Source organism: Cherax quadricarinatus, chromosome 81 (genome assembly GCF_038502225.1).
Source record: "Cherax quadricarinatus isolate ZL_2023a chromosome 81, ASM3850222v1, whole genome shotgun sequence".
Lineage (NCBI taxonomy): Eukaryota > Metazoa > Arthropoda > Malacostraca > Decapoda > Parastacidae > Cherax > Cherax quadricarinatus.
This window is the reverse complement of record NC_091372.1, coordinates 4,319,851-4,347,246: the sequence shown is the minus strand read 5'-3', so window position 1 is coordinate 4,347,246 and position 27,396 is coordinate 4,319,851. Positions and strand designations below refer to the sequence as shown.

The 27,396-nt window shown below is 38.2% G+C and overlaps 1 protein-coding gene across 6 annotated transcripts in view; it reads left to right on the top strand.

The window, feature by feature from the left end:
* LOC128699777 (uncharacterized) overlaps window positions 1–18,489 on the top strand; it is an 86,808-nt gene extending 68,319 nt beyond the window's left edge. For 5 of the 6 annotated variants that reach the window (XM_070102284.1, XM_070102286.1, XM_070102288.1 and 2 more), the window contains exons 7-8: window positions 4,989–5,218; window positions 5,399–18,489. In XM_070102284.1, the coding sequence (XP_069958385.1) occupies window positions 4,989–5,218; window positions 5,399–8,633 (3,465 nt within the window). In that variant the 3' untranslated portion in view covers window positions 8,634–18,489. The remainder of the gene's footprint in view (window positions 1–4,988; window positions 5,219–5,398) is intronic. The other variant, XM_070102290.1, reaches the window with a different exon arrangement.
* Window positions 18,490–27,396: the final 8,907 nt, after the last annotated feature.

The window sequence follows — 27,396 nt, the reverse complement described above, 5'->3', positions numbered from 1 at the left end:
GCCGCTTGTTTGTCAGAACTAGAACCCTCACCATGCCTTACAACACTGTATATATCACTTAGCTTTTTGAATTTTTCAAACCAGCCTTTGCTGGCCTTAAATTCACCAACTCATTTCAGGCAGTTTCTTTACGAGATCACCATGCAACTGCCTTGCTTTTTCACAAATTATTGACTGCACAACACTATCTTCTGCTAACTCTTTCTCTCTGATCCACACCAACAACAATTTCTTCACTTCTTCATTTGTTTGGGATCTCTGTTTGGTTATTGCATTCACTCCTTTCGAAACATCAGCTTCCATGATTTTTTTCTCTTTGCCACAGTGGAGCTGATCATTGATGGCGCCTTCCCATACGTCCTGCCAAGTTCAGCAATGCGTATGCCACTTTCATATTTTTGAGTGATTTCTTTTTTCATTTCTATGGTGTTCCTCACTTTCTTTACCAAAGGACTGGCACTAGGAGCTTTTTTTGGAGCCATGGTGGCTTATTTAGCAGTCACACACAATAACAAGTGCCAAAAACAATGGATTATTATGAAATGTTTCGTATGACCTGGCAGGATATGTTCACTCACCGAGAAACAACGCAACACTGCTTGAGAATGCGTGTGGGCGGCGGCTTTGTCTGCATGGTGGACACTGGACAGGTTCCGTACCAGCGACGAAAATGGAGGAAATCGATGAAAACGAAACCAAAATATCGATGAAAAAAGGTGACGAAAACGAAAATCGGTGATAATGGAGATCGACGAAAAGGGAGGGCCCACTGTATTAGTATTATTACTATGGCGTTGAGACTAGAGGAACACTCTTAGTGAACGAGTAACAAAGGCAGACTGAGTCAGGAACATATGAGCGCTGCTTCCCGCGGGCAGGCAGATGTGTCTGATACAGATGATTTCCGAGTGGTTGTATGAAAACGGGGAAAATTTCACTGAAAAAAGTGGTCAAAAACTAAATTGTAAGATAATCAAACTGGTTGAAAACTGGGGTTCCACTGTATAAAGTTTTTTTTTACAATGGACTACAAGTTTATTATGTTGTAGGGTCAGCCCTCACATACTAACAAAATTCCATGCCTACACCCACTGGGAAAAGTCACATTATGAATCATGTTGCTAATTATCAGATGGAAAAAATATTTCCACAATTTATGTACATTAAATGTAGAAATAAATTTATTTTGTATTTTTTCCAAAATATGAATATGAGATTTATATTGTAAATGGGTTTTATGCATTGTTTCATTGGTAAATGAAACATACTGAGAGTCCGTTGTTGAATCCCTGGCAGGGGTAGAAACGTTGGGCGTGTTTTCTTATATCTGCTGCTGCTGTTCACTTTGCAGTACGTAGGTAGCCGGATGTTAGTTGGCTGTTGTGGGTCACGTCCCAAGGGGTGGTAGTATATAAACAAGTTTATTTCTATAAAGTGCCTTACTGTACAGTATGACATGTATAAACTATAGAAAGGCCTTTGTTATGCAAGGCATTTTTGGGCAGCCTTAAAACTAATTACACAGTGAAAGACATATAGTACATGAGAATGAGAATATTTAGTTTATACTATGCTGAAGGTATTCAGTAATTTAATCAGAATTATTATGAAGGATACATTAAGGATGAAGGTAGGTAAAACTAGGTAGCTTTAGGTAGGGCTGGGCTTTGAAGTGAGCTGAGGTAGGATAATAACTTTTAGCCTGTGAAACTGATCTGTGTAAAAAAAAAAAATAGAATTTTGGAGAAATACAACAGTATAAGAAAAAATGTACTGGGAGGTTCTCAAGAGAACAAAGCTTTAAACATTTACATTTTTTGTTTTTTTTTATCATGCTGGCTATCTCCCACTGAGGAAAGGGGACCCACAAAAGAAACACTTTCACCATCATTCACACTATCACTGGTATATTATTACTGCATTCATTTGAAGCTTTTAACCCATAGAGGTCAGAAGCACCTTGGGAACTGGAAGGTAATCAGGTTTGATACAGAAAAAGTACAATTCCTCTGATCAAGAGCCCTCCAACCACCACCATTAGCATCAAGGCACCTTCCCTGAGGGGTTTACATAGGGTATCTAATCACTTTATATGCCATTTCATAAGTAAATATTTGCAAACCTGTTTGGTTGCTCATTAATGTAAGTTATTCAGAACAGTGGAAAGTGAGATTTAGAAACATTCATTTGACCCTTTCACTGTCTGGACTTCCATAATTAATGTTGGTCTGTTTCTGCATTTAAAAAAAAAAGTTAATTTTATTTCTGAAATGTTAGAGAATTTTTTCTGAAGTTAATGACACCAAAAGTACAAAATTGGGTGGAAAACATATGGAATTGTGCAGACACAAAGTTTGTGGTCTGGGCGCAATTTATGCATTGGCTATTTTGCCCACTTTGAGTCCTATTGTAAGCTAGTTCCAGTGCTCCATTTAACCAAATTCTTAGCTATTTCACTAATATATCTTCTGTTCTATCAACTGAGCACAAAAACTGACCATTCAACTATCAGAACTACCCTATAAAATTCACAGAATTTGGTAATTTGGTCTATTTTATACAACATTAAAAATATTCCAGTTAAAAAAAAATGTCCAAAATAAACACTGTAGACATTCTAGGCACTTAAACAACATTTCCTCTGTTCATTACTCACATCCCCATTCCTCTCCCATATTACATTTGCCCTTCATTTTGAGTTCATCATCCCATAAAATGAAAAATGAAGAGTTACCCTATTTCTTGGATAATGTAACCAGGAATGATTGGTCATGCTTTATGGCATCCAGTAATTGAATCAGAACTATTAAAAACCCATAAACAGACCATCTCCATGGGGAAGTAGTACAGAATTCTTCCTCCATAAGCCATGCATGTTGTAAGAGGCGACTAAAATGCCAGGAGCAAGGGGCTAGTAACTCCTGTATATATTACTGAATTTAAAAGGAGAAACTTTTGTTTTTTCTTTTGGGTCACCCTGCTTCGGTGGGATACAGCTGGTTTCTTGAAAGAAGAAGAAAACAGACCATGGGCTGTAAGGGAGACCTTCCCTGCCCTCAGGATAATCAATAAAAATAAAATGTTTCTGCTACGTTTAGCTTGATTTCAAACCAACCAAAATTATCTCTATTTCAATCATATATCTCTCATTCTGTTAAATAATACCAAGAAACAGCCAATAAAACCATAAAGCTATCCTAGAAAACACCTCCAAGTCACTATTTTAAACCAAACATAATTTCAGAGTTTTGCATTTTGCATCATGTACCACTTGGGGCAGAATCTTTTTTATTTACTGCTTGCAGTTTGAGGAGCTGTGCTCAAAAATGTAGATCTACATGAGGAACCTTGGTATCAGTAACATAGATCTACATGATGGCCACTGAAAGGGCAGGGTGAGCCAAAAAGAAAGAAAATCCCCAAAACAAAAATACTTTCATCATCATTCAACACTTTCACCTCACTCATACATAATCACTGTTTTTGCAGAAGTGCCCAGATACAGCAGTATAGAAGCATATATAAAGATACAATATAAAAAGTGACCTGAAATAATATAAGAAACCCCATATAGAATACATGTATAATATCAGGGCCCCAATTATATATGTACCATCCTATTATACATCCCTCCAAACTGCCAATATTCCAAACCCCTCCTTTAAAGTGCAGGCATTGTACTTCCCATTTCCAGAACTCAAGTCCGGCTATATAAAAATTACCGGTTTCCCTGAATCCCTTCACTAAATATTACCCTGCTTACACTTCAACAGCTCGTCAGGTCCCAAAAACCATTCTTCTCCATTCACTCCTATCTAACGCTTGCTGGAAGTCCAAGCCCCTCACCCACAAAACCTCCTTTACCCCGTCCCTCCAACCTTTTCGAGGACGACCCCTATCCCACCTTCCTTTCCCTACAGATTTATATGCTCTCCATGTCATTCTACTTTGATCCATTCTCTCTAATTGACCAAACCACCTCAACGACCTCTCTTCAGCCCTCTGACTAATACTTTTATTAACTCCACACCTTCTCCTAATTTCTCTGCATAATATTTACACTACACATTGCCCTTAGGACATCTCCACTGCCTCCAACCACCTCCTTGCTGCAGCATTTACAACCCAAGCTTCACACCCATATAAGAATGTTGGTACCACTATACTTTTGTACATTCCCTTCTTTGCCTCTATTGATAACATGTTTTTCCCTCATCAATTCTATGGTTAACCTCATCCTTCACAAATCCATCTGCTGACACATCAACTCCCAAATATCTGAAAACGTTCACTTCTTCCATACTCCTTCTCTCCAATGTGATATCCAATTTTTCTTTATCTAAATCACTTGATACCCTCATCACCTTACTCTTATCTATGTTCTCTTTCAACTTCTTACCTTTACACACCCTCTGAAACTCGTTCACTTAACTTTGCAACTTTTCTCTAGAATCACCCATAAGCACAGTATCATCAGCAAAAAGTAAATGTGTCAATTCCCATTTTGTATTTGATTCTCCATAATTTAATCCTACCTCTCTCCCCAACACCCTAGCATTTACTTCTTTTACAACCCCATCTATAAATATATTAAACAACCATGGAAACATTACACATCCCTGTCTAAGACCTACTTTTACCGGGAAGTTGTCTCCCTCTCTTCTACACACCCTAACCTGAGCCTCACTATCCTCATAAAAACTCTTTACAGCATTTAGTAACTTACCACCTATTCCATATACTTGCAACATCTGCCACATTGCTCCCCTATCCACTCTATCATATGCTTTTTCTAAATCCATAAATGCAATAAAAACTTCCCTACCTTTATCTAAATACTGTTCACATATATGTTTCAATGTAAACACTTGATCTACACATCCCCTACCCACTCTAAAGTCTCCTTGCTCATAAATAAATAAATATATATATGCTGTAAATGTATTAATGATATTCTTAAAGAACCTGATGAGCAAAACAAATTACAGGTGGCTAACAAGAAAGTTAGAAGAGGTTTGAAAGGTCGTGGATCAGTGAACAAATTACCTGTTTTGAAACTTATTGGTAGATCAACAACCAAACTCACTGACGAATATCTTAATGGTTCCCTGGAGGATCATTTTGGGGAGGATGAAAGTGAAGGGTTTGCAGATTTTGGAGATGAAGATATAAGAAGTCATCTGAAATTACAAGATAAGATACCTTCTGGCATGAAGAGGTAATGGTTTTAATGTTTTAAAAGTTTCTTGCTCATCTCTGGAGGATAAACATATTATGCTTTGTATAATTATGTATACAGTGTAATATGTATATTGAAATGTATATACCATGCAGTACTGATGTCTAAAATTATATGATCATGGATTACCAGTCTGATGCTTTATTTTATTTGTTACAGGCTTTCAACAAGAAAACGAACTGTAAGGTGTTATCTCTGTGAGAGAATGTTTCATAGTGTGCGTGAACTGATGGCCCATATGCGAACAGATCAACCATACTCGGACCAACGTGTTGAGTGTAAGAAATGCCAGCTGGTTTTGCCAAGTGTGTGTGCAGCTAAAGCTCATATCCTTACACACCCACCAGCTAATACTTCCAATATGTCTGTGTGCCCAGAGTGTGGTAGCAGATGTGATGGACCAAGAGAATTTGTACACCATCTTAATACATGCGGGCACCAGTTTCGCCGCTCAGGCATTGTATGTACAGAATGTCAGGTGTGTTTCTTTAAGTCACAAGATGATTTCTTGACACACTGGATTGCCGAACATTGTGCTAAGTCCTATGAATGTGTTGTGTGTCGCAACACGTTCGAGAGCTTAGTGTTTCACAAATGCACGTCACCAGGGCAACAAGTTTTGGCTACATTCCGCTGTCTTTTAACGTGTCCTCTTTGCTCACTTGCAGTTCAACTACATGCACAAGAAGAGCGTGATACAAATGCAAAGATCAGAGCTCACTTAGCTGATGCTCATCCTACCATAATAACTCGAGTTCACTATGTTTATAAATCTAAATTTTGTACAAATGCTTTTCGCTCTAAAGATGAGCTAAGAGCACATCATGATCGTGAGCATCGTCGAGACAACCACTACCGCACAAAAACTTGCACTTTACATCATGAAGTCTTAGGCTATCAACATCAATATTTTAATGGACAGGAGCCTAGGAATGCATTTGTAACATTGCCAGTAGCTTTAAGTGCTGAAGAATTGCATGAGGCACGAATAAGGGATGTTCCTACTGTTAGTAGTGTCATTGACAAAACTCTGTTTCCGGACTTAACTCTTCAAGACAGCGTAAAAACTGGAAAAATTGAGAAACAAATTAAAAATAAAGTTTTAAACAAAAGTTCTCCAAAGGAAGTCGATCCTAAGGATACTTCAGGGAAAGAAAGTCCAGCCAAGAAAGACATGGATCAATTGGATAAGTTACGACCAAAAGTTTGTTACCGTTGTGGATATAAATATGCAGACAATAAAGACTTTAGACGGCATAAACGAACATGTGAAGGAGAGTCTGCAGAGCGGCATTGTCAGGTTTGTGGTATGGCTGCTGTTGGTGAAGACTTTGCACGCCATTGTCTTGGTCATATACAAGATGGTGCTGTCTTGTGTATATATTGTAATGGCACTCAGTTCAACAATTCTAGTGACTTGGAGCAGCACTTTGAGCTACATGTGCACGAGCAGTTTTTTTACCCAGCTATTTGTGCATTTTGTTGTACCTCATTACCAGACGTGGCAACAGCTTTAGCACATCTAAATGAAGAGCATGATCCACTTCATGTTCCATTTGACACTTCAGAATTTGAGTGTGACCGTTGTGGTCGTCGTTTCCACGGCGAAAGAGGTTTAAGTGTTCATTTGGGACGTTGTACACTTGGAACAGCAACGCCTACTCCATCTGCTGGATGCCGGCAGTGCCAAGTGTGTACTAAAGCTCTTACGCCCGAAATGTTTGGCCGCCATCTGGTTTGTCACTTGGAGGAAGGGTTGTTGGTGTGCAGTTTGTGTGATGGGCGTACTTTACCTTCTAGTATGGCCCTCTTGCATCACTTAGAGGAACATGCAGCTGCTTTGGCATACCCAAATTCTTGCCCTATGTGCAGCTTTGTAATGCAAGATGCAGACTCAGCACTTAGTCACCTCAAAGAAGAACATGGCTTTGGAAATTTACACTGTGCTGAGTGTGATATGCATTTCAACTTTACTTACCAGCTTCAGCGTCACACAGACATAGTTCATAAGATATGCCAGTATGCTAAACGACGGTACATCTGTTGGATTTGTAGAGCTTATGATCATGTAAAGAAAGAAACACTCATGAACCACTTTCGGACAGTTCATGGACTTGATCGAGAGCAAGTGGATGAGAAGGTCATGATCAGAACACGTGGCCAAGGGACTATGCCAACGTCACAGTTTATACCCACTAAACCCCTTGGTAGCAAAGAGAATCCAGGGATTTCCTCAGCAAGTAAATCGGATTCAGAGAACATGCTTTTCAAAGCTCAGAAGGAGAAAACAAAAGGCTCACCAGGCAAGTCTTCTTCCACAAACGAATCACTAAATAAGCAGTCAAACAACGTATCTTCACAAGAATCACCAGTTAAAAGTTCGCCCAACAAGCCTGTTTCTTCTCTGGTTCTTAAAAAGGTGTCAGCAAAGAGATCGGATGTAAGATTAAAAGACAAAACAAAAGTGTTGATTAAAAGGTTTCCCGATTCCATTCTAGATGAGCAGTCCAGGTCAAAGAGAAGAAAGATCTTAAGTGATGATTTACAAATTGACCCTGAGAGTGATGTGAAGAAAGAAGTGAAAAAAAGGAAAAAAAAGAAAGCTCATAGGTGTAATATTTGTAATTTTGGCACCAATTCAAAAGAGAAGTTCGACAATCACATCTTAAAGCATAAAGAACTTGGGGAAGATGGTGAATCTGATGGATTTGTTTGTCATGAATGTGGTGCTTCATTTGTTGTAGAGCCGTCTCTTACTCGTCACATGTTTTTCGCTCACAAAGTGAAACTTCATGTATCTAGTGCTGATGAAAATGAAGACAATGACAACATTGTTAGTGATTTACAAAGAACAAAAACTTTAGTTAAAGAACCAAAAAATATAAAAGAAAAAGAAAATGAAATAACTACTAATGAGATGAAAGAAGAGAAAGTTATTCAAATAGAAAAAGAGCCACCAACTATAAAATATGTGAACGATATTAATACCAAAAGAAAGACGGTGAGAATAACGACAAAAAAGAAAATTGAAAAAGAAGCAGTTAAAAAGCAGTTGGAAGTAAGAACAAAGATAAAAGTTGAAGGTATAATTAGAAAGAAAGAAGCAAAGGCCATAACAAAGAAAAAAGTAGAAAAAGTGATAAAGAAAAAGCTGGTGAAGGTTACACCAAGACAAAGAAGGGCAAAAGAGGTAAGCAAAAGGAAAATAGAGAGAGCATTATTAGGTAAAAGCTTGGAGGAAGATGATGATATATTTGACAATCAATGTGTAGTTTGCAAGGAGGAGTTTGTAAATCCAGTCGAACTGTATAGTCACTTAAGAACTCACGGTATGGCGTTTCTCAAACTAGGGCGTAAAGCCAGACCTCTCGGTCTGGGCAAACCTGATCAATAGGATAGACGTCCTGTTTCAGAATCAGGTTAATAATACAAATACTCTATAGGTTTGAAGGATCAGTCAGTGCTCAATGTTGCAGTTAAATGTGATTGATTCTAGTGAAAGTGGTTTTGATTAAAAATTCTAATTGTTATTTCATTTAATGTTTTGTGGCTGTATACTGTAGTTGTATGAGGTACAAAATTTCTTATGAGTAATTTCCAGCCATTTAACTTACCACAACATTGTCATTTTTATTTTAAAGCTATTTTGACTTTTTAATAATAAATATGATGAAATAATGCATAAGAATTATGTCTTACTGTTTACAGCAGGATATAATTAAACCTGGAATTTCCAGTGGTACTTGACACCATACATATGGTTTCTATATAAAAACTGTCCAAGTAATTATAAAGTTGTAGTCTCTGTGTTCACATATTACGGTGTGTCTTTTACTAAATAAAATATGAATATTTTGTTTGTCAAGGCTATGGCATAATTAGGCAAATTTATATTTAGCAGAGAAACTCAAAACAGTATAAAGTTACACAAAATTTTAATTTGAAACCATAGTTTAAATTTCTGAAGTACTGTGTTTTCTATATACTGTATACGATATTTTTATTTTTCCTCTGCCACATAGAATGTTTATCTGAAGATACTGTAGTATAATTTGTTGGCTGTTTAAAAATTATATTTTATAGGTCAAAAGAATATACAAATAGGTGCAATATTCATTGGAAAATTAAAGATCATACAATTTTAATAATACTGTACATAATACATTTATTTTATGTTTGTCTTATTCTCATTTGCACTTTATTTTCATTACGAAGTGCAGGCAATGGTAGCAATACTTTTGACGCTTTATCACTTATTTTGTCTCGCTTAGTTGCAAGTTCTGTTTTTAGGTTTTATGTCTCTTGTGTCTAGTCACGTCTGGCTGTTTTACAAACATATTGGTAATCAGATGCAACCCTTCAAGGAAAATCCTCCCTGGCCATAGTGAAGGAACTCTTGGTCCAAAAAAATGGATTCTTTCCTTCCTTGGATTGAATCTAATTACTAACAACCCCTCTGTCTCCTTTTTGGCATTATTAGTGATGAGATTTTTTCCTTTTGTGAAGTCCAGCTCCTAGATAGAGGGAAAAAAAAAAAAGGAATTACAATCAGCCCTGGTCTTTTGTGACTTCTCTTGGTAGCACTGAGGTGGTCACTCCACCTGATAGAAATTGGACTATCTCAGGGTGTCAGGTGACCTTCTGATGAGAAGCCCTGCCATCTGGCAGGGCTTCTGATGGCAGAAGTACTACTGGAGGTCTGTGGATCCAGGGTTAGTGACTGAAGGTGCATGAATTGGCATTCTGGCTCACCTACTGCCTTTGTTGTGCACCAGGGAGGGTAAGAGGTGGTTTCCAGGAAACAACAGCACTAACTGTCACAGTAGAGGTGACCAAGGTTCAAGGTGGATATGTGGTTTTCATTCTCAGAGCTTACCCCTACCCCTTCAGTTTTTACCACAGGATCAACGAGATAATGGCTACATCTTCTATATCCCAAGTGACTGCAACACCCTTTATTAACCCCAGCACAGCCTTAGGACCCTTCATAAGAACCCAGAATTGCTTTTGGGCAACCATTTGTTGTCTGAACCTGATGCCAACATTCTGCCTACACTCTGGTACTTCTGACCCCTCACCATGTCCATGAACACAGATTCTACAATGCAGTGATGATTGTTGGATTATTCACATGAGGACAGATGGACTCATAGCTTGAAAGACCTCAGTGTATAATAGACATTACTGCTGATAGTGTATCTCACATACCTTCTTGCTCACATTCTAAGCAACATGTCCACTGGAAACCTCTTTCCCTACAGGAAGTACGGTATTTAGAAAAACTATACAAAATTTTCTTCCTCCAGCCAATAAACCCAAAGGATTATCTTTCAGCCATCATATTAGCAAGGAACTCATGACCTCCATTGACCAAAACTTATCCTTCCATATCCTATGGAGTGAGGTGTGTATTGTCATCCTTAATATCAGCTGTAGAACTGTCCTTGTCCCACACTATAATACAAGAATAATTTACCCAATGCAGTCTAGACATTTACAAGCAACTTGGGCTACAAAGTTGAAACGTCCGTCCAGCCAACAGATTAGACTATCAGAGCAATTGTAGCCAAACCAACCTTCGATAACAGGACCTCACATCTTAGGTCTTCGTTGTGAGACAGTGCTTAGAAGTAAGGGAGCTCCAGCCAACACCCCCAACACTTAAGTTACCCAGGCAAAATATTGCAGGTGACTGGCAGAATATCTAGTCTGTGGAGAAGCTGATCATAATCCATTTTATGACCAATCTCTTACTTTTCTTTACTGCAGTAAAACATAGGCTGCACACTCCTGTTAGTGCCCCACTTTCTTCTGAAAAAAGCAACACAAAATATGGAGGTGATCCAGTATTGTCTCTAAAGGAAATTACCACTGGTATTATACTCCAGATCTGCTCAACACATCTTTTTTTTTAACCCTTTGCCATCTTCCGTATATCTCTACCTGGTCTTTTTTTTTTTTTTTTTTTTTTTTTTTTGCTGTTCCTTACAAATTTTTACAACAACCTCAAAAAATTTAAAAAAAAAAAAAAAAGTTTCCAAAACCCTATATCAACCTGTTATTCTATCTTAGTACTGTATGTACTTGCCTTTTCCTTGCACTTTACCTTGTCGATTGACACATCTGTGACATTTGCAGAAATATATTCACCCTTACATTTAATTTTATTTTATTCATGGGGAAGTGCTCAACATGTAGGGTTATACAGAACCTCTCGCCAGCATCAAGGTTCTTCCCTCGGGAGGATTCACCCCAACATACTGCCACTATTCCTTTTGTTACCCTACACAGACCTCTCCCATTTCAGGAGTCAACTAACCTCTCACAATCTCTTCCTATCTTGACAGCTGTCAATGTTTCTTACCTCTCTGCTCTGTTTGCCTATTCACTTCATGCATTACGCTACCTAACTACAAAAACCACATAGCAGTTGGAATTCCTGTCTCTTACTATGTACTTTTGCGATCACCCCTTTTCCTAATGAGACATGATGTGATAGTACACTTTTCATGTGCACTGATATTCTCAAATTTCCATTCATATTCTGCTACTGCAGCCCATGTTTGTTCAGACAAGTGGTATGTGCCTCTTAGTGTCTTGAATGTGAAATCTCTAAATTCTTATTTACACCACTCCTTTTATTGGGTGATTTTTAACTCATCATTTACTCTAGCACTCTTTTCTCAACCCTCTACATATGCATACCTTAAACACTGGTGTTCTTAAACATCCAGATTCCTGCATCCATTCTCTCTCTCCTACCTAGATATCTCTATCTGCTCTTGTTCCATAGCACTCATTTTTACAGTTGAATTATACAGTGGACCCCCGCATAACGATCACCTCCGAATGCGACCAATTATGTAAGTGCGTTTGTACGTGTATGTTTGGGGGTCTGAAATGGACTAATCTACTTCACAATATTCCTTATGGGAACAAATTCGGTCAGTACTGGCACCTGAACATATTTCTGGAGTGAAAAAATATCGTTAACCGGGGGTCCACTGTATACCATTCTCATTGCAATTATCCGTATTGCATCTATGCCTACTTCAAAATTTGTAATCATCTCAGACTCCTTTAGTGCTTTGCAAGCTATTAAAAATTTGATTCACCCCATCACCTATTTCTTTGTATACAACTTCGGTTATGCCACATTACTAGCAAAAATAAAGAAATAGGTTTCTGTTGGGTCCCTGGTCATGTTGATGTTCAGGGCACCGAGCAGGCAGACTGCTGCATGATCTTCAGTACATTACCTACCAATTTCATATAGAGGTATTCCATTCTCTGACTGTTTTGCTGTAATCTCTACCCACCTTCGCAACCATTGGCAACAACGTTGGGCTGATATGACTCTAACAAATTACATTCTATCAAACCAAGTTTGGGTTTCTGGCCTCCTCCTAGTCATCGATACCGAGGTTGGGAGACAACGCTATCTTGTCTTTGCATAAGACACACTTGTCTAACTCGTGGGTATCTTATGGAGAGGATCCTATTCCACTTTGTGAGAACTCTCTAGTTCCTGTTTCAATTTTCCATATTCTATTGGACTGTCCTGTCTGTCAACAAGCATGCAAAATTTTCTTCCTACATCATCACCGCTCTAACGCCCTTACTTTATTTTCCCTCCTTGCTGACAGACCCACCTTTGACACACACTCCCTCTTTGACTTTTTGACAGCAACTGATTACACAAACTTTGATAATCCTTCCTTTAGCACTCCTCACAGCCCCTCCTAACTTTTACCTTTATTGTCATCTCCACCCTTATTTATCTTTAGATCCTGCATCAATTCCTACCCTGCAGTGCGGTTTGACCCTGGTAGGTTTAGCACTTTCTTTTGATTATAATATTAATCCATAGCACTCAGATTTGATTGGCCTGTAGTAAATGATGTCTACAACCTATCATTTCCCTTTTCTCATTACTTCCTATTTTTACACCAAACCTCCATCAATTCCAGTTGTAGTTTGAGCACTTTATACACACCATACCTGTTTTCTTGGTTTTCCTCCTGATTGATTCTTTACAGCTAAGTTGTTCCAAATCTTACCTCTGCTCTCTGCAGCAACACTTGCAATTCCAGACTTTGGGTAAAGATTAGAAAAAAATACCCTTTGGTGGTCTCCTGACTGTGCTCACACAGTTCATTTGAAATGTGCTACATGTAGCCACTACCATTACATCCAAATTATAGACAAGTTCCTAACTTACAAACAGGTGAAAGCACATACACTGTGTTCTTTGGGTAGCTAATGCTGTATAGCCCTTGTGGCTTAGCGCTTCTTTTTGATGATGATAATAATAATTTGGGTAGCTAAATGAACTTGCTGATGAGTATGTGTCCACTATGTGTGCAGTCTGGAAAAATTATGAAAGTTAGCAGGCAAATACTCTTAAGACCCGGTCTCTGTTCATACACTTGCTGGTGAAAACATTGTGGACCCTCATAAATTATTATAATAAAAAAGAAGCACTAAACCAAGGACCCTCGTAAAGTTGCCAGCCAACAGCAGCTGGCTTTCGTGACTTTACACCTTTACAATTTTATTTGGTCTGAAGGGGTTTTATATATCTAGTGGAAAACTGAGGTAGTGCTACCTTTTTGAAAGCCAGATACCTCAGTCCAAAACAGTTCTCATTCTGCTTTCCCCATGGAATGAATCTGAATGTCTTCCAGTTCCTTTGCGCTGTATAGCCCTTGTGGCTTAGTGCTTCTTTTTGATTATAATAATAATAATTCCAGTCCCTTTGGCGCTGTATGACTCTACAGTTTAATGATCCCCATAAATAAATATTTCTTATTATAGACCAGTCACCTAGGCAGGGTAGCCCAAAAAGAAAAAAAAAAGTTTCTCTTAACTTCAGTAATGTATACAGGAGAAGGGGTTACTAGCCCCTTGCTCCTAGCATTTTAGTCACCTCTTATAACACACATGGCTTAAGGAAGAATAATTCTGTTCCACTTCCCCATGGAGACCAGTCTCTCATACCAGCAGGAGACTGTGCTCTCCCGTCTCTGCATTGGCCATACTCGCCTTTCCCATGGGTATCTAATGGAACGACACCCTCTTCCTGTGAGGTTTGTTGGGTCTCTCTTTTGGTTCTTCACTTTCTTGTAGATTGCCCGGTTTACCAGCGAGCTCGCAGGATTTACCTCTGCTGCCGCCACCACCCTACCACTTCTACCTTGCCTATCTTCTTGCAGATGGCCCTACTTTTGACTTACAATTACTTTTTGACTTTTTGTCAGCAACTGCTTTACTTTATGAGCTGTATAATCCTCCGGGTTTAGCGCTTCCCCCTTGATTATAATAATAATTTACTTTATGAACTTTGACACATAGTTCTTAGCATCCCTTCTACCCCTTTTCTCCTCACCTCTGATTCCCACTCCACCTAGCTGTTTATAGCCCCAGCAATATTTTCTACCCTGCAGTGGTGTATGACCCTTTTTGATTTAGCACTTTCTTTGATTATAATTGGTTTAGCACTTCTTTTTGATTATAACAATAATAATAATTTGATTATAATAATAATATTAACTTACCAGCACTATTTGTAAGTTGCTGAAATGCTTGGTACTTAAACCCCAAAATGTGCTTTCCTCATCAATTTGGTTTTAGAAAGGGCCATTCTGTCATTGACCCCTTAACCTGCATTTGCTGATAACTAGTCAGTTATTGGTCTTTTTCAATCTAGAAGTTTATGACACTACTTGTAATATATTGCCTCAGAGGCAATCTACCACTTTTCCTTAAAGATTTCTTATCAGAGGCATTTCAGTGTTATGAGAAAATATGTAACTGCATTTTCCCCCTAGCTTTGTGCAAGTTGAAAGTGTACTGCAAGGCTGTTTTCTTATCACTATCTTATTTCTTCTTGTTAATGAACTTGCCTATATTCAAGTATCTGATCATTCCTCTGTGTAGAGGTTTTACTATTGCCTTTGCAAGCACAGAATGTCAACTCACAGCCACCTCTCCAGGACACTATTGACTGCATTGCTATCTATGTCACCAATGGTTTTAAATTAAGTTTTCTGTTGCTAAGACAAACTGGATAATTTTCACCTGACACTTTGTTATCCCTCATTCCATTCTGTAGCTACATGTTTCTCTTATCCCTGAATGAGATGACAGATTTCTTGACCTCTTTGTCAAAAATCATGTTAGTCTCTTACTACCTTTCTAAAAACTGCCTGTCATGTCTGTTGAACCTGCTTAAAACTTTAGCTCATTTTTCCTGGGGAGCTGATAGATAACCTTTTCTTGCCTGCATTCAGCCCTAATCTTATCTAGGCTGGACTACAGACACCAACTGTATTCCTAAGCTTCCTTTGCTGCTATTTTCTAAACTTGATCACATTCATCATGGTTTATGTTTGTTTAGGGCTTTCAGGGCTTCCCAAAAACATTCAGGGCTTTCTTATCTTCTGCAATCAGGAGCCCCCACATAGAGGCACATGTCCTCTTGCAGAACCATCACATGTCGTGTTTCTGCTATTTAGCCTGCCTTCATGACTTTCACAATCCTTCCACATATAAAACATTTACAGGTGTTAGAAAGATTAATTCATTTAATCTTTGCCCCATTTATGTCCCTTTACCCTCCATATTCTAATAGCATGTCTTAATTTACTTTCCCTTTATTGTATTACTCTTCTTCTGCCTCCCTTGGGAGGTTCTGACTACTCAAGGTGCTCCTTTGCCTTTCTCTGCCCAAGGTTCTCATTCTACTACACACCTGCACTTTTTTGAAACACTTTTATCATATTCTCATGCTATAGACATATACACAGGAGATTTTAAATCCCAAGATGGAGTAGGGTATTCAGCTGTTATTCCAGATAAAGAATAATCTAAGAATATTTATTAGAATCGGCCATCATTTTCACAGAGCTATATTCACTACTCATCAGTATCATACATATTGCAATCATGTTTGCCTTGTCATTCATTGTTATTTCATCCTTTGTATACAGCAATAGTCATATCACTTTTCTAGCAAGCACAGTAGTCATTTTTTTGTTGAGTTTAGACATGCCAACGTTCAGGGCAAAGAACACACACAGTCGCTTGGTCAGCTATTCACAAAGTGACAATCTCCATCAGGAGTGCTCCTTTCTCTGATTGCTTTCCACTACTATTTAACAATATTGAAACAATATTGGTCTGAGTTAGAGCACAAACAAATTGTTTTCACTCAAACCACAGTATAGCCCTTGTGGCTTAGCGCTTCTTTTTGATTATAATAATAATCAAACCACAGTTAGGTTTTTGGACACACGACTTACACAAGGATACCACGTGGAAAAATGCCTGGCACCTCTCTGTAAGAAATACCAGGTTGCACTATCAGTTGACTGTATCTTAATAGACTGTTCTTTCTCAGATGACATATACAGTACACTTCCAACATTTACAGTATTCCAACCTCTGTTGAAAGTCCCACCTTTAATGCAAACTCTCTGACTTTTTTGATGGAAACAAACATGTTGCACCAACTTGACTTTGGGCCTTCCCTCCCCCAGCACACCCCTATTTACAGCACTATATGACCCATACAGGTTTAGTGCATTTTTAATGATATCGGTTGTGCATTACCATAGTCATTGCTTTTTATTGTACTTATTTTGCTGCTACAACTATTTTACTATTCATAATTTGTCCAGTTGCATGCAGCTTTTTCCTATGCAAAACAGTCATATTACAGCAGAGTTACCTATAATATTGTGTTATAAGGTATTTATTTTTTAGAATTACCATCTTCATGAAATTTAACTATGAAAGGGCACTAAATTTCAGACACTTTTGTGATCTGTCAGTCATTCTCAAGAAATGATGTTTCTTGACAATACATCTGAGAGCTAACAAAAGTGCTTGACTTTAATTCCCTCTCATATTGGCTAAATTGCATATTAAGATACCACTTGTTTTTTAATCTTGTTGTATTACTATCTTAGTGTATTTTTAGCTAGTACATATACAAATGCTTTAAGGATAGTATGCTATTTATTATTCTACATTGCCCTTATAAATTTATTTGAGTATTTGACCTTTCTTTCCAGGAGCTCAAATAAGCCATCCTTCACCTTGTAGTACAAGAAAATCCAGACTGCTTCCTAACTTAGACCGTTCTTGCCCTCAGAAGAATATTGCAAATGCTGTAATTTGATTTATTAATTTTGTTAATTTTTTAAAATAAATCTTGACTAAATTTTTTGTTTTGTAGTACTGCCAAGAAAAATTCTACGTACATATTTTCAACGTTAATTGCATCTACCTTTTCACATAATTTAGGACTAACATATAAACAGCTTATAAAATACACTATTCTGTACTTAGGTCATTATGTCATATGGCATGTATGGTTTTGGAATTTGTTTTCTAATATAATTAGTAGTAATTACAAAATCATACTTTACTGTAGATAATTATTGGAAATCCAGTTATTAAAAAAATACATAATAATGAGTAGCTAAAAACCTAAGTAATGTTGCTGTAATATTCTTCTTAATAACTAACAAGGGTACCTTGATACTGGTGAAGGGCTCTTGCTCCAAATATAGTTACTCTCCCCTTCCTTTGGATCAAACCTGATTACCACCCATCCCTTAGGCACTTTAAGACCCCTACAGGTTTAGTGCTACCTCATGAATATAATAATTTTCTTAAGGACTGCAGATGAATCCATGCAGACTGATCCTAACATTCACATAAATAATTATTGTGCACCTTTGACTGGTCTGAAAAGGCAGGATTTTACAAATTACAATAAACAAGTTATAAGTACAAAATTTTGCTCTTGGAATGCAAAACACATTAAATGGAAGCTTTTCATTTTGTAGAGCAGATTTTTTGAAAGTACGTACACACTTGGTGGTTTTATGAAGTATGTGGTGCTCTATGATAAAGATTTAGCGCTTTCCCACAAATATAATAAGAGATGACTTGAATCTTGGTCAGTCTCCCTACTCCACAGGCATCATGACCAGACTTCCATTATGTAATAAAGTGAGATATGTATATTTTCTATTGAAGTACATTACTGTAAAAGTACGATTTGTATTATAGTGTTTTTGGAGAAGTGAAATGCTTTCAGGTAAACTTAAATATATCTTATGTTTATCCAAAACTATCAGCTAATAGCATGTCAGAATATCGTTGACGATTGTTTTGATAAAAATGTACAAATGATAACCTTAACCAATGAGGCAATAAAGGGGTAAAGGAAAAACGTTGATATGCGTATGTACCTACCTTGTTTCATGTTTATAAAAAAATATTTTCACTTGGGTCTTACTAGCTAGGTGCTGTTTAGTTCTTCAACTCCAGATTTTCTATTATGGTATAGTATGTACATAGTTATACAGTACAGGGTATATAACTGTGACAATATACAGTAATCCAAAAAAACAATGGTAGAAACTAGTAATTTTATGCATTGCAGTGTATTTTTGTCTTAGTGTACAGGTTGTCTCATAGGTCTCACCCAGTTTATACAGACAGATGCATGTTGCAGAACAAGCATTTATTGAGATGGAGTAGAAATTTATCTAGTCATGACATGATAAAACTCTATACAGTGCAATGTCTCAGTACCAGCTTGTTCTGCAACTTGTGGCTTTGTCTTCATATCTGTTGGGAATACAAGCACATATACTATATCATTTACGAAGTTTACTTTTTAAATATGCCTTCACCCACTTCATCCTCATCTGGCCACTTCTTGTTACTAAAAATCCAAACATTAGAGACAATGAAACTGCTGCAGCTTTATCGTAGTGCTGTACTGTATTATGTAATGTTTGTAAACTATAATGCAATTATAGATCTTTTATGGAAAATTTTATCCCACCTTAGCTGCAGAATTTGTTTATTTCTCAACTGTCTTACTACACCAATGTGGTCTCCATCCATTCTGCCAATGGCCTTCCTTCAAATACCAACTCACTTCCCTTCCTTTCCATGGCATGCAATGCTGAATGAGTCTTCAGGGTTGACAGCCTACCATGAATGTAATAATACAAAAAATGACTAATCAACAGTTATTTACCACTACCACTGCAAAAATGCTACTGCACTGTTGTAAAAAAAATGGCCAGCAGTAAAGCTACTGTCAATGTTACTATTACCTTATTTTACCCTCATGAGTTTCCTTAATGCCAGTGAGAGGGGCTCTTCATCCCCTACAGGTTTAGTACTCCTTTCTCTCTCCTGATTGTAATAATGCAATGCAGTTTACTAATGCTACGTATTCAAGCTACAGTACTGTACCTTTCATAATGTTTCTGATATGTCTCGTCAACTCTTGTGTTATTCCAAGAAGTTCTGACCCTAGTACGTTTAGCACTTCCTTTTGATTATAATCCAAGAAGTTCTTCCACTTGGATTGCAGCCCCTCTTTATAAAGCCTTTAGACCTGAGATGTGGATAAATAATTTTAAACTCCTCCCCAGTGTAACTGAAAGTATTGGTATATTAGATTATAACAAAATTAGTCAAATAATCCCCATATCAATTGGCTCAAAAAATCTTGTTCTCGACATAATACTATGAGATACAAGTTGTCTGCGTGCATGACTTCCCATTCCAACAAGCTATGAGAGCTGCAGATTGAAGTTAACACCCTTTTACAACTTGCTGCCATTATTTTATTTTATTTTATTAACACATCGGCAGATTCCCACCAAGGCATGGTGGCCTGAAAAAGAAAAACTTAAGAACATAAGAAAGGAGGAGCACTGCAGCAGGCCTGTTAGCCCATACTAGGTAGGTCCTTCACAGTCCATCCCACTTAACAATATTTGCCCAACTCAATTTTCAATTTTACCCAAGGAACAAGCTTTGATAATTCTATTAACTCGAGTGCAAGTCCCACTCAAATCCAACCCCTCTCACTTATGTATTTATCCAACCTAAATTTGAAACTACTCAAGGTCTTAGCCTCAATAACCCTACTAGGTAGACTGTTCCACTCATCAACTACCCTATTTCCAAACCAATACTTTCCTATGTCCTTTCTAAATCTAAACTTGTCTAATTTGAATCCATTATTTCGGGTTCTCTCTTGGAGAGAGATCCTCAAGACCTTATTAATATCCCCTTTATTAATACCCATCTTCCACTTGTACACTTCGATCATGTCTCCCCTCATTCTTCATCTTACAATTTAAGAGACTTCAATCTCTCTTCATACGGAAGATTTCTAATGCAATGAATTAATTTTGTTATTCGTCGCTGAATGTTTTCTAATGAATTTATATCCATTCTGTAAAATGGAGACCAGAACTGAGCTGCATAATCTAGATGAGGCCTTACTAATGATGTATAAAGCTGCAGTATGACCTCTGGACTTCTGTTGCTTACACTTCTTGATATAAATCACAGCAATCTAGTTGCCTTATTATGCACGCTTAGGCACCGCTGTCTTGGTTTAAGGTTGCTGTTTACCATAACCTGCAAATCCTTTTCACATTCTATATGGCTAAGTTCAACATCATTAAGCTGGTATGTGCTAGGGTTATGAACATTTCCGAGCTTTAGAACTTTACATTTATCTACACTGAACTGCATCTGCCACTTTCCTGACCACGAACTGAGTTTGTCTAAATCCTCCTGAAGTTCCAAGACATCAACGTCTGAATCGATTATCCTACCTATCTTTGTGTCATCAGCAAATTTGCTTATGCCACTAGTAATTCCCTCGTCATGGTCATTTATATATATTATAAACAACAGTGGGCCTAAAACTGATCCCTGCGGAATGCCACTTGTTACAGATCCCCACTCAGATTTAACCCCATTTATGCATACTCTCTGCTTCCTATTAGTGAGCCATGACTCGATCCATGACAACACTTTTCCCCCAATGCCATGAGCAGCCACTTTCTTCAACAGTCTCTGATGTGGTACTCTATCAAAGGCCTTACTAAAATCTAAATAAACAATATCGAATTCTTTATCCTGAGCAATGGCCTCAAAAGCTTTGCTGAAGAAGGTTAATAAATTAGTTAGGCAGTAACAGCCCCTGGTGAATCCATGTTTAGTATCATTAATCAAATTATGCCTTTTGAGATGGCTTCTTATATTATCAGCTATAGTTGACTAGTAATTTGCCTACAATTGAGGTTGGGCTTATTGGGCGGTAATTTGACGGTAACGACTTGTCCCCTGCTTTAAAAATAGGAATTACATTAGCCATCTTCCACATATCAGGCACTACACCTGTTTGAAGAGATGAATTAAAAATATTAGTTAAAGGTTCACTGAGCCCCATTTTGCATTCCTTAAGAACCCTTGAAAAAAACTCATCAGCACCAGGTGATTTATTTTGCTTCCAATGGGCAATCTCTTTGATAACCATTTCACTAGTGACTGTGATATTACATAATTTATCTACTTCAGGCCCACTAAAAAACCTAATTACTGAGATATTATTAGTGTCTTCCTGAGTAAAAACTGAGAGAAAATAATTATTAAAAATAGAGCACATTTCATTCTCTTTGTCAGTAAGAACTCCATAGTTATTTTTAAGGGGACCTATCTTATCTCTTAACTTTTATTCTATGCACCTGGAAAAAACTTTTAGGGTTAGATTTTGAATCCCTAGCAACTTTAATTTCATAGTTCCGTTTAGATTTTTATGAGGACAGTGAGGCTCAGGTTAGGGTGTGTAGAAGAGAGGGAGACTATTTCCCGGTAGAAGTAGGTCTTAGGGATGTGTAATGTCACCATGGTTGTTTAACATATGTATTTATAGATGGGGTTGTAAAAGAAGTAAATGCTAGGGTGTTAAGGAGAGGGGTGGGATTAAATTATGGGGAATCAAATACAAAATGGGAATTGACACAGTTACTTTTTGCTGATGATACTGTGCTTATGGGAGATTCTAAAGAAAAACTGCAAAGGTTAGTGGACGAGTTTGGGAGTGTGTGTAAAGGTAGAAAGTTGAAAGTGAACACAGAAAAGAGTAAGGTGATGAGGGTATCAAATGATTTAGATAAAGAAAAATTGGATATCAAAGTGGGGAGGAGGAGTATGGAAGAAGTGAATGTTTTAGATATTTGGGAGTTGACGTGTCAGCGGATGGATTTATGAAGGATGAGGTTAATCATGGAATTGATGAAGGAAAAAAGGTGAGTGGTGCATTGAGTTACATTTGAAGACAAAAAACATTATCTATGGAGGCAAAGAAGGGAATGTATGAAAGTATAGTAGTACCAACACTCTTATATGGTTGTGAAGCTTGGGTTGTAAATGCTGCAGCGAGGAGGCGGTTGGAGGCAGTGGAGATGTCCTGTCTAAGGGCAATGTGTGGTGTGAATATTATGCAGAAAATTCGGAGCGTGGAAATTAGGTGTGGAGTTGATAAAAGTATTAGTCAGAGGGCTGAAGAGGGGTTGTTGAGGTGGTTTGGTCATTTAGAGAGAATGGATCAAAGTAGAATAACATGGAGAACGTATAAATCTGTAGGGGAAGGAAGGCGGGGTAGAGGTTGTCCTCAAAAAGGTTGGAGGGAGGGGGCAAAGGAAGTTTTGTAAGCGAGGGGCTTGGACTTCCAGCAAGTGTGCATGAGCATGTTAGATACGAGTGAATGGAGACGAATGGTATTTGGGAACTGACGAGCTGTTGGAGTGTGAGCAGGGTAATATTTAGTGAAGGGATTCAGGGAAACCGGTTATTTTTATATAGCTGGACTTGAGTCCTGGAAATGGGAAGTACAATGCCTGCACTTTAAAGGAGGGGTTTGGGATATTGACAGTTTGGAGGGATATGTTGTGTACCTTTATACGTATATGCTTCTAAACTGTTGTATTCTGAGTACCTCTGCAAAAACAGTGATTATGTGTGAGTGAGGTGAAAGTGTTGAATGATGAGTGTTTTCTTTTTGGGGATTTTCTTTCTTTTTTGGGTCACCCTGCCTCGGTGGGAGATGGCTGACTTGTTGAAAAAAAAAAAAGTTTAGCTTTTCTTATCCCCTTTTTAACGTCCCTCTTAATGTCAATACATATACTGATTCATAAGAAGTCCCTCACCTCTTTTGATATGCCTATAAATGCCTTTCTTCTGCCCTAAAAGATATTTGACCCTATTATTCATCCATTTTGGGTCATTTCTATTCGATCTAATTTCTTTATACGGGATAAATGTTCTTTGGGCAGCATGTATAGCGTTCAGAAAACTCTTATATTGATAGCTCTCTTCATTACCCCAGTCCACAGATGACAAGTGTTCTGTAAGCCCATTGTATTCTGCTAAGCAAAAATCTGGGACTGTTAGTGAGCTATCCCTACTATCATACTTCCATTCAATGCTAAAGGTAATTGATTTATGATCACTTGCGCCAAGTTCCTCTGTAATTTCTAAATTATTAACGTGGGTTTCATTGTTTGCCAGAACTAAATCAAGCATGCTATTTCCCCTTGTAGGTTCTGTCACAAACCGCTTCAAAAAACAATCCTGAACTACTTCAAAGAAATCGTTTGATTCTAAATTCCCAGTCAAGAAATTCTAATCAATCTGACTAAAGTTGAAGTCCCCTAGAATTACTACGTTATCGTGCCTTGTGGCCTTAACAATTTCCTCCCATTGTAGTCTCCCTTGGTCCCTATCTAAGTTTGGGTGATGGTATATCACACCTAAAATCAATTTTTCATGCTGCTCTGAAAATTCTATCCAAAGAGACTGTATGTGTTATTTCAGATTTTATACCCGTTTTTATGCAACAGTTCAAGCGATCTCGGACATAGAGTGCTACCCCACCCTCCCTTCCCTGTCTACTTGGAACAATTTAAAATCCTTTATGTGACATTCAGCAGGCATGTCCCGATTTTTCATATTGAACTACGTCTCAAAGTTAAGACAAATACATCAATGTTACCTGCACTAGCAACTAATCTCAACTCGTCCATTTTATTCCTAGCACTACGACTATTTGTGTAATATATATTTAAGGACCCTCCTTTCTTTTTACCCTTCCTGCTCCTTTCTGGTCTTCCACTATACCTATTACTATCTTCACTACTTCATAGCCTAAATCCATGTTTCGACACTATTTTCCATTTCTACACCCATACCTCTAACAAATCCTAGTTTAAAGTCCTAACAACACCCTTAACTGAGCCCCATCCCTGGCATGCATGACATTTCGGCCAAAGAAGTGGTCCCAGTTGTTGATGAATGATACTGCATTATCCTTACAGTGTTTGTTTAGCCAACAATTAATACGAATTGCTCTGGACAACCATTCATTTCCAACACCCCTTCTTGGCAAAATGCCACATATAACAGGGTGCCCCCCCTTCTTCCTAATTATGTCTATTACTGTCCTGTACCTTCTAACTAAATCCTCACTTCTACGCTTGCCTACATCATTGCCTCCAGCACTGAGGCAGATAATAGGATTGACCCCATTACCGTTCATGATGTTGTCAAGCCGGCTAACAGTATCCTCCATCCCAGCCCCAGGAAAGCAAACCCTCTGTCTCCTACTCCTATCCTTCAAGCAGAAGCCCCTATCCATGTACCTAACCTGGCTATCTCCAACAACAACAAAGTTTTTACCTTGGTGTCGTTCGTCGTAACGCAAGTAGTCGACTCACATTTGTCAGGTAGCACGGAAAATGTATTAGATGTTTTCACAAGTTTCCACAGCAGTCTCTTTCTTCTTCATGGTTTCTACCTTTCCATTCGTCTTCTTGATCATCAACTTTGTTCCATGCTGTCCAGTCACTGTCCAGGTTCCCTTCTTGACCTGAGGACTCACAACAGGAGGACTACTACAAATTCTATTGTTTTCCTGTCAGTCGCCGTATCTCTATCTTCGCTATTCTCAATTCCTCCTTAAGCTGCTTGTAAAGTTGCTTGATGGAGGGCATCTTGGTTCAGTCCACAAGGAGCACACAAGACATGTCTTCACAGAGTTAAGTACAGATCACCACTGAGTTAAGTACAGGTCACCACTGAGTTAAGTACAGGTCACCACTGAGTTAAGTACAGGTCATCATCATTCACTCCATCACTGTCTTGCCAGAGAGGTGCTTTACACTACAGTTATAAAACTGCAACATTAACACCCGTCCTTCACAATGTAGACACTGTACTTCCCATCTCCAGGACTCAAGTCCGGCCTGCCGGTTTCCCTGAATCCCTTCATAAATGTTACTTTTCTCACACTCCAACAGCACGTCAAGTATTAAAAACCACTTGTCTCCATTCACTCCTATCAAATATGCTCACGCACGCTTGCTGGAAGTCCAAGCCCCTCGCACACAATACCGCCTTTACCCTTCCCTCCAACCCTTCCTAGGCCGACCCCTACCCCGCCTTCCCTCCACTACAGATTCATACACTCTTTAAGTCTTCTGTTTTGTTCCATTCTCTCTACATGTCTGAACCACCTCAACAACCCCTCCTCAGCCCTCTGGATAATAGTTTTGGTAATCCCACACCTCCTTATTTCCAAAGCACGAATTCTCTGCATTATGTTCGCACCACACATTGCCCTCAGACATGACATCTCCACTGCCTCCAGCCTTCTCCTTGTTGCAACATTCATCACCCATGCTTCACACCCATACAAGAGTGTTGGTACAACTATACTCTCATACATTCCCTCTTTGCTTCCACGGACAAAGCTCTTTGTCTCCACAGACTCCTAAGTGCACCACTCACCCTTTCCCCCTCATCAATTCTATGATTCACCTCATTCTTCATAGACCCATCTGCTGACACGTCCACTCCAAAATATCTGAATACATTCACCTCCTCCATACTCTCTCCCTCCAATCTGATATCCAATCTTTTATCACCTAATCTTTTTGTTATCCTCATAACCTTACTCTTTCCTATATTCACTTTTAATTTTCTTATTTTACATACCCTACCAAATTCAACCACCAACCTCTGCAACTTCTCTTCAGAATCTCCCAAAAGCACAGTGTCATCAGCAAAGAGCAACTGTGACAACTCCCACTTTGTGTTTGATTCTTTACCTTTTAACTCCACACCTCTTGCCAAGACCTTAGCATTCACTTCTCTTACAACCCCATCTATAAATATATTGAACATACCCACCTTAATTCTGCAGGCTTGTATCCTTTCTCACAAGATGGTTCAACAGCAATCATATACAGAATTTGCAGATGACACTTGCAGCTCACACTGACTTCAAATCTTTCAAGGAAAGGAGGAGGAAGGATACCTTGATGCTGATGAACACTTCATCTAAGGAATTGGAGCTACCCTTCTTTTTCTTGGGTCAAACTTAATTACCTCCCATTCCCCAGGTGCTGTATGACTCCTATGGGTTTAGCACTTCCCCGTGGATATAGTACTGTTATAAACATTGAAAATAAATAAACAAAGTACAGTAATTCTATTTACCTTTTGTAGTGGATAGATGAGATTGTTTTGCTGTGATCACACAGTGACCTGTTTGTTGATGGTTCAAGGAGACAAAGTAGCAGCAACAAGTCAGGAAAAAGTTTCCATCTTCAACTGTGTAGCACGTACCTAGATGCTGCTCCCTTATGACGATTAATCAAAAAGTGCTAGTGTTGATAAAAGGTCTGCACATCTTTTGTTTGAGACATTAGTGTACTTTAAGAAAATCAGTCACCTCTCATAGATATCAGACATGGTGATGGTGTGTACATCACAATCCTCACACAGGCCATAATGTACCAGATTCTAAGTTCCTTATCAGCTCAAGTTTCTTATTACAAGTCAGATTCACACACATTCTCTTAATACCAGCACTTGCCTTAGTGGCTATGGCTAATCATAATGTACTATACACTGTACAGTACATCATAGTACATAAAGATAAACGAAGCACAGTTAATCCAAGTTAAGTGGAAAGAGAATGATGAGTTTCTTCCTCTGAATGCTTGGGTAATAAACTGAGTTGCTGCTTACCAACAACTATGTGAAGAGACTAATGAACAATTCTGTACCTAGCAAATTTTGTCTGTTATTTTCAAAATCCATTAAATGGAGGTTTTACTGTAACCTACCCAAGATAACTATTTATGACTTGCAAACACCCTTTTTTCACACAATAGACTTAAATTGTTACTGAATTTAGAGTAAAATTTGAGTGGCAGTAATTGCTGTATCAATTACTGCTTTCTGAACAATCTCTG